Source organism: Mastigoproctus giganteus, chromosome 10, assembly GCF_048544385.1.
Source record: "Mastigoproctus giganteus isolate SK-2022 chromosome 10, ASM4854438v1, whole genome shotgun sequence".
NCBI classification, from domain to species: domain Eukaryota; kingdom Metazoa; phylum Arthropoda; class Arachnida; order Uropygi; family Thelyphonidae; genus Mastigoproctus; species Mastigoproctus giganteus.
The window spans coordinates 105481581-105489916 of NC_143584.1; the positions used below are offsets into that span (position 1 = coordinate 105481581).

Below are 8336 nucleotides of genomic sequence, written 5' to 3' on the forward strand. Positions count from 1 at the left end.
TCAAATATGCCATGAGATTAGGAAAATTCCATTGAGTTCGATGGCAATCACTATTCTGGTGTACCATTAATATTCGGCTTTTAACTTAAAAGTGTGCCTTGAGTGATAAAAGATTGGGAACCACTGCTCTATAAGCTTGCTTTCTTGCATCATATGCCACTACTACTAATAAAGTATACTAAGTTTTAAATGGGATCATGATAACTAAGAAGTGGAAGGGAAATTGTTACAGAAATAAATAAGGCATCTGGGAGTGATGGAATCTATCCAAACCCTTGGCCATAATTATGAGGGCATCCTTGGATTCAGGGAGGTCCCTATGGACTGGAGATGTGCAAATGTCTCTCCTATTCACAAAGGAGAGATCAAATAGCAAAGTGAGTAACTACAGACCTATAACTTTGATTGCTGTTTCAGGAAAAATAATGGAGTCTGTAGTTAAAGTACTGTTGGATCATTTTGAGAGGAACACATGAATGAAAATATGAAAATTACAGCACGGATTTGTTAAGACAGAGTGTTATAAATGTGCACTGCTTTTCTTTGACTAATGTTATTAGGGGGAATCTTTCTGATTCAGTGCTGGAAACCCTACTGAGCTAAGTTTGTAGATGCTGCTGGTTGCAGGGTGGTTAATGACAGGAATCAAGGCATACTACTGCAACAAGACCTAGAAAATTGACAGAATGGACAGAAGTGGAAAATGAGGTTTTTGATAAATGCATAGTACTGCATATGGACAGCAGTAATTCCAGAATAATATACAGATTGATTGGTGTAAAACAAAAGAGGCCTAGTAGTAATGGTAGTCCAACATAAAGTTCATGGACTTCATGTTAGAGAGAGAGAGAGAGAGAGAGAGAGAGAGAGAGAGAGAGAGAGAGAGAGAGAGAGAGAGAGAGAGAGAATTTTAATAAGTACAGAATGCACTAATTTAAATTTTACTTCAATAAACCAAGTTCTCTGAGGTGGATAAAATCCATTCTTAATATCAGCTCAAATATTTTTCAGAGACCATATCAAACAGTAAATATTCATATACAACAAACAGAAATTTTATAAAAAAAAAAAATTATAAATGGCAGGCACTTTACTCTTATTATATTAAGTTTCCTAGTCAAGGCACATGTTTGTTTAGTAACTAAAGGGAAGTATATATTCTCCAGCAATGGGAATGCATTGGGTTTGCACTGAAGTCTCATGCTAAGAAAAATATTACAGAAAGCCTAAGTTTCACTTATCAGCAAGAATAGCATAAAAATAATTGAATCCTTGAAGTATTTCTAGTTATCTGTGTATGAATGCATTCACACACCACAGATACTTGTTGGCAATATTAGTTCATTTTCTAAGGCACATAATATCACCTCACTTTTTTCTTTGTAATTCGTTTTGAGTACTTTAATACTTTACTAGAACAATGACCAGAAACTCCATTAATGAAGGACTTGGGCTTTGTGGCAGATGTTTTATATACAGTTTTTGGATTTCTATAAACATGTTTTGTTTTAAGAACCTCTGAATTTTGCTGAACTTCTGGATTTTTCCATTTCTGAATCCTATTCTCAGAGATACTGGTATCAAGGTCACTCAGCATCTTTGATATCTCTCTCTCTCTGTCCCTGTGGGCTATCCTCTGGTGTCTGTTTTTATTCAGTAAGCGTGAAAACCGCTTACCACAAAACTCACATGTACATTTGGTTCTTTTACGTTTTGGTAGAACTGCTATATGTGCATATCTCTTATTAATTTCAGTGCATTTTTCTTTTTTGCTTAAGTTTACATTGTCTACATTATCCCCACTATTCCATTTATCATTAAAAGTGCTACTGTGTAATAAATTAAGCAGACTATCATCTCCAACAATTCCATGATTTCTTATATTCTCATTACTCACATCATTACATAAAATTCCAGTATCAGGTAAAAAAAGATGATTACCCACTTTTGAAGACCTTCTCTCTTTATCCAGGCAGTCTGGTGGAAGTGTAAAGTTACTATCTCCAGCTTTTGATTTTAGTGGAAACTGGTTTTCAACAACATCATTCAGTAAAGATTTAGCACAATCTTTAATTTTTTCAGAGAATTTTTCACCCTTATTCTGTACAATTTGCCCAGCTTTGTCCTGTTTTATTCTACTATTATCATATAATTCTTCTTTCAGTTTTAATTTTGATGTCTGAGTATCAGTCAGCTTGTGAGACATCTGATGTCGAAGTAACTGAAATAAAGAAAAAAATATCTTGTGACAGATATTACAATAAAAAGTATGAAAGCGTCCATTAATTTTATTATCTTGGTTATTTTGGACTTCTTTCATTATTTCCAACTGTTTGGATTGATCTCTTAAGATGTTTAACACAGAGTCCTCGATTTCATGTTTTTTCCGAACTGGTGAAGGATAAACAATATCACCCTTTACTTCCTTTCCTTTTTGTTCCTGCCTTAGTACACACTGACTTTTTATGTGTTTCCTATAATTAGCTAAATATGCAAAGGAATTTAGGCAATGTGGACAGCAATGTTGCTGTTTTTGCACAACACTTTTGGGTACAGTTTTTGGTGCAAAAGTTACCCCACTATCAGAGCAAACATCAAATTCCTCATCATTTTTATCCTCGACTGATTCCTGATGATTCAAAGACGAAACTTGCTGCAAAGAATCAGGAAGTTGCTTGGAAGTACATAAATCTTTTGCAATTGTCAGTGATTTATAATTATCACTGAGTTCAGTTTGCATTTTTAAATTATTCAAGTAGCCAGGATATTGATGAGAAGCAACTTCCAATTTTAGTGCAGATGGATCTGCAGTATCATTATACAGCTGAACATCCACAGGTGAATTTCCATGGGGATCAAAGGAATGCTTTGAATTGATTTCTTCATCAAACACAAATGTATTTTTTGCTTCTACAAGTTTTGAATCCAGAGATGTACTCAATTCATTAGTCTGTATCATGTTAACACGAGAATTTCCTTCATTAGTAAAATCATTTTGCTTATTTTCTGGGTCTTTATTTCTTGAATCACTGCAGTTAAACATAGCTTCTTTGGGAATTCCACTACTGTTAGTTAAAGATACTGATCTATCAGAATACTCATATTTTTCATCATCTTGATGAACAGAATAAAAAATTTTGTCACCATCTGGTTCCAACCTATCAACTTCATGAATGACTTTACTATCAGTCAAACATTCTTGGATTAATTCCAAACAGTTACCGTTCTCTGCTATATATTCCATATTTTGCATGGTGGGCTTACTATTATCACCTGAAGCCATATTCTGTGTTCTAGATTCAAGGTGTTCATTTGCACCAAAAGTAACATCCTCTCTTAAATGACTAAATTTAATGGTTGTGTTGTTACATTTTGAAACGTTCTTCCGTTTCTTACTTTTTGACTTTTTTTGTTTACATTTCCTTTTATTTTTATGTTTTCTTCCAGAGTATTTTTTAAAACTGTTATCGCCACCACACTCTAATATATGTAAATGAAGCTCAGGCATTGTCTCAAATGTACAAGTACATTTTGTGCAAAATAAACTGGTGGTTCCCTCAGGTGCATAAGGAGGTACAAAGCACTGTCTCAAAATACCAACTGGGCTGCAGAACTGTTTACATAAATATGGAGGTACATTTCTGCCTTCAATTTCAATGTGTGTACAAAAGACATTTGGATGGTTGTTAGTTTTGTGGTACTCCACAGCTTCAAATGTAATAAATGTTTCACTGCATACACAACATATATATGTTATAATAGTTTTGTTTTTTAAAATTCTTGTATCTACACAAAGGTGTTTCTCCTTTTCTTCATATTCCTCATTTTCTGTTTCTGAAACACTCTGTTGTACTTCTGATGCTTGAATTGAAATAAAGCCAGAATCTGTCTGGTCATTACCTTCATAGCAGCGTACCAAACAATTTCCTTCACCATATTCAATCTTTTTTAAATTTTCTACAACCTGATTTTCACAGTCATATTCAATATTGTTACCTTTAACTACATCTGACATATTTCTTGTAAACTCTGTTTCACTTAATTTAAAATCTACAGGAAAATTATATACTGTCCAAGAGATGTCAGGTACATTTATTAAAGGGCGAAATGAATTTTCTGTTGAATGACTTTGAAACTGAGAAGGTTTCCCATCAACATAATTAATTAAATTATCTGCTATACTCTGAGCTAAAGATTTATAAAATTCTTTGTCTGATATTTCCCATCCTGACCTTCTAATCCCACCTTCTCTCAAATAAGGCTGTGATATGTGGCTGTTATTTTTGCTAGTCTTTGTACTTGGTTTTTGTCTTTGGTGACCCGTATAATGTATCTGCCGACGATGGCGACACATATGTATATATGAACTGAATTTTTCTTGACATACAGGACAACTGTAATCTATTTCAGGAGACAAATTCCCATTCAAAGAAGTCTGTTTTTTAGAAGAACCACAACTGTAATTTTGTTTAAAACTTTCACTCATCTTTTTTTGTTTAGAGAAAGTCATACTGGCACCATGGGTCAATGAATGTTGTTTCAAAAGAAACTTAGAACAAAATCTTTTTGAACAAAGTGAGCACAAATACCTTGCCTCCTGATGTTTTCTAATATGTTTTCTTAAAGCAGAATTTTCAGCAAAATCAACACTACAGTAATTACATAAATATTTCTTTGCCGTTTTTGTTGACTGGGATTTTTTTAGTTTTTGCATGACTTTCCTTCTTCCACTTTTAGTAGAATGAGTTAAGTTTGATCTATGCACTGACTGGTGACGGATAAAACCATGTTTGGAAATAAAGGACATGTTGCATGATCTGCAAAAATATTTTTTGTGAAGAGATGGATGATTTGCAATATGAGCCTTTAGATCTGTTTTCCAATCAAAGAACTGACTGCACATATAACAGCAATACAATCCCACAAATGAGTCTTTAAATGAAGAGGCAGACTCGGTATGGTTATTATGGATTTGCCTATTATTTTTTGAAGATTCAGAAGATCTTAGGGCAGTAGTACTGCTTCCTGAGAAACTTAGGTCTGGATATTTGGTAAGAAATTGATCAATATTTATAGTACAGTTGGATATGTCAGCTTCACTTAAATATTTATAATTTACATGTTGCTGCAGAAAATGTCTTTTCAAACTAAATGAATGCCTGTAAAACCTACCACATATATCACATTTGTAGATTTTATTATTCTGACGAATAGTAATATGGTATGGTCTTATTTCAAACATATAAATTAAACAACTTCTGCTCAAATTCTGTGAATTTTCTTTTATACTTATATCCTCATCAACAGTACCATATTTTCTGCATTCATCACCCTGAAACAAATCCTCTTCTACAGATGGCTGCGGTGGCATAGCAAGAAATTTTTTCAGCTCTCCAGTGGTTACTAGCATACGAAGGTCATCACAATTGGAGACGCTCTCTTTCAAGTTGAGAATCCTTTCTGACATAACAGCTTTTAATTTACTTGAAACCTATGAAAATAAAATCAAAGAACTATTAAGAAATTTATATTACTAAGCAAAATCCAACATATGGTAATCATAAAAATTAGGTGAAATTTTGAAACAAAATTTTAGTTTAGCTTTTCCAACTTTCTTTATAATGAGCAAAGTACTCAACCTCCTTAACTCCTTCTCAGTTGACAATAACCATATCATGCATTTCTTAGGATTATATTATGCCATACAAAGGGCAGGATAACTAAACCAATGCACAATAGAAAATTTTGCACCAGAAATGTCGGCAGGAACATGCTAGATTTCATTAAGTTGTAATTAGTATAAAGTATGCCAAAAGTGAGACTATACCTGTTATTTTATTTATTTTTTTAATGGCCATACTTCTGCATTATAAGACAAACAAAGGCAGACAAAGTAAAAAAAAACATACTTTAGAAATACTAATATTAGCAGTGATGTCACTTTAACAGATATTTTAGTAAAACTGAAATGTTTCTTTTTTTTTTTTTGGTGCACCCTGAGGGTTGACACACCTGCTCAGAGGTAGTAGTAGTGGCATGTGATGCAAGAAAGCAAATGTATGAGCTTATGCAGCATCAGCCAAAAAAAAAAAAAAAAATCACACCATTCCCTCCAAATGCCTGTCCAGTTCCTCCTTAAATTTATTCAACCTATCAACTTCCACAACGACAGATGGAAGTTTGTTCCAGAAATTAACCACCCGCTGGCTAAAGGCAAATTTCCGCACATCTATTCTACATCTGTCCTTTCTTAATTTGAATTTATGCCCCCTTAGGTTCGTAATCTGAACAAGTGGAAGGATCCCATCAGAATTCAGCGTGCTGAACCCATTCAAGACCTTATACACCTCAATCAGATCACCGCGCAGGTGCCTAGTCTCCAGCCACTGCAATTTGCAGAACTTAAGCCTCTCTTAATAAGAGGATCCCTTCATTCCCCTCACCAATCTTGTTGCCCTTCTCTGTACACGCTCAAGTAAATCTACATCCTTCCTAAAATGAGGCCTCCAGACCTATATGCAGTACTCAAGGTGTGGCCTGACCATTGCCTTATACAGAGGGATAATCACCTCCTTTTCCCTGCTAGCAAAATTCCTATATATCATTGACAAAACCCCATGACCTGCCCTGGCAGCCTGTCTGCATTGCTCAGAAAACTTAATATCTGCCTGCACAATTACTCCCAGGTCTTTTTCATTTTCTACCACCTTAAGTGTAGTACCACACAGTTGGTACGTTTCTCTGGGGTTACTTCTACCCATATGCAGTACTTTGCATTTGTCAAGGTTAAACTTCAGTTGCCACTTCTTAGCCCATCTGACCAAATTATCTAGATCCTGTTGCAGTAGCACACTGCCATTACTGTCATTAACAACCCTGCCAACTTTGTATCATCTGCAAACTTCAACACTAAGCCTGATATACCTTCATCAATATCATTGATAAATATAAAAAACAACAGTGGACCCAACACCGAACCCTGTGGGACTCCACTAATAACATTAGTCCAAGAAGAGCAGCACCCATTGATTACTACCCTCTGTCTTCTCGCACTTAACCATCCTTTTATCCATTGTAGCAACTTACCCTTAATACCATTCTGCTCCAATTTGTACAATAGACTTCCATGCGCAACAGTGTCAAAAGCTTTCCTGAAATCCAAATATATGATATCAAAATTATTTTTTACATCCAGTTCCTTTGTAACCACATCATAATATCCTATCAAATTTGTCAGACAAGACTTTCCCTTAACAAACCCATGCTGTGTCTGAATTATTGCTGCAGTCTTGTCTAGATGATCCTGCAATGCATCTTTAACCAGCGACTCCATTATTTTACCCAGAACAGAAGTTAAACTAACTGTAATTACTGTAATTCTGTAATTACTCGTGTCACCCTTCGATCCCCCTTTGTGAATTGGGGATACATTTGCATATCTCCAGTGCGAGGGAACCTCCCCTGAGTCCAAGGATGCTCTCATAATTATGGCTAAGGGTTTGCTTAGTTGCTTTGCCGCCTCCTTTAATATAACTGGATAGATCCCATCCACCCCAGGTGCTTTTCTTATGTTTAACTTCAACAGTTTCTCTTCCACTTTGCTCTCAGTTATTACAAAATCATTAAGTATCCTGCTACAATTTGATAACCTTCTGCCATCTTCAAACCTTAATAATTCCTCACGTGTGAATGTAGATGCAAAATACTCATTCAGTTTGTTTGCTATCTGAGCAGGATCATCAACATTCGAACCATCGATGTCAAGTGGACCAATCAGATTCATCCCAATCAGGTTAGACACACGAAGTTAGGCAACACTTCTAATAGTAGTAAATGATGCAAAAAAAAACAAAAAAAAAAAAAAAAAAACAAGCTTATAGAAAATCAGCCAAAAAAAAAAAAAAAATCTTCCCATTCCATCTATCCACCCCCCAGTTCTGCCTTGAATTTATTCAAGCTAACCATTTCTCAAAAAACAGATGGGTTTGTTCCAGCAATCAAACACCTGCTGGCCACAGACAAACTGCAACACATCCATTCTGCAACCATCCTTTCTCAATTTGAATTTATACCCATGTGTGTCTAAATTATCAGCATTGAGCTTGCTCAATCCATTAAAAGCATTAAATGCCTCAATGAAATCACCTTGCAAGTGCCTAATCTCCAGACACTGCAATTTGTAGAATTGAAGCCTTTCTTGGTAAGAGTACCCTTTTGTTTCCCTCACTAATGTTGTTGCCCTTCTATGCACCCATTGCAACAGACTGCATCCTAAAATTAAGCCTCTGGGCATGTATGCAGTACTCAAAATGTGACCTCACCACTGCCTTATACAA

At 35.1% G+C, this 8336-nt stretch overlaps 1 protein-coding gene across 1 annotated transcript; it reads right to left on the reverse strand.

The window, feature by feature from the left end:
• Nucleotides 1-1332: 1332 nt before the first annotated feature.
• LOC150079202 (uncharacterized) lies at nucleotides 1333-5242 on the reverse strand. Its single transcript, XM_090382992.1, has 2 exons — nucleotides 5020-5242; nucleotides 1333-4932 (listed from the first exon to the last, which is right to left on the reverse strand). The coding sequence occupies exons 1-2, from the start codon at nucleotides 5240-5242 to the stop codon at nucleotides 1364-1366; spliced, it is 3792 nt and encodes a 1263-aa protein (XP_090239118.1). The 3' UTR covers nucleotides 1333-1363.
• Nucleotides 5243-8336: the final 3094 nt, after the last annotated feature.

Coding starts and splice junctions, on each gene's coding strand:
- LOC150079202 (XM_090382992.1), bottom strand. CDS start 5,242: ATGTTTGAAATAAGACCATACCATATTACTATTCGTCAGAATAATAAA. Junction 4,933..5,019: donor CCTAAGTTTCTCAGGAAGCA/GTACTACTGCCC, acceptor CTTCATTTAAAG/ACTCATTTGTGGGATTGTAT.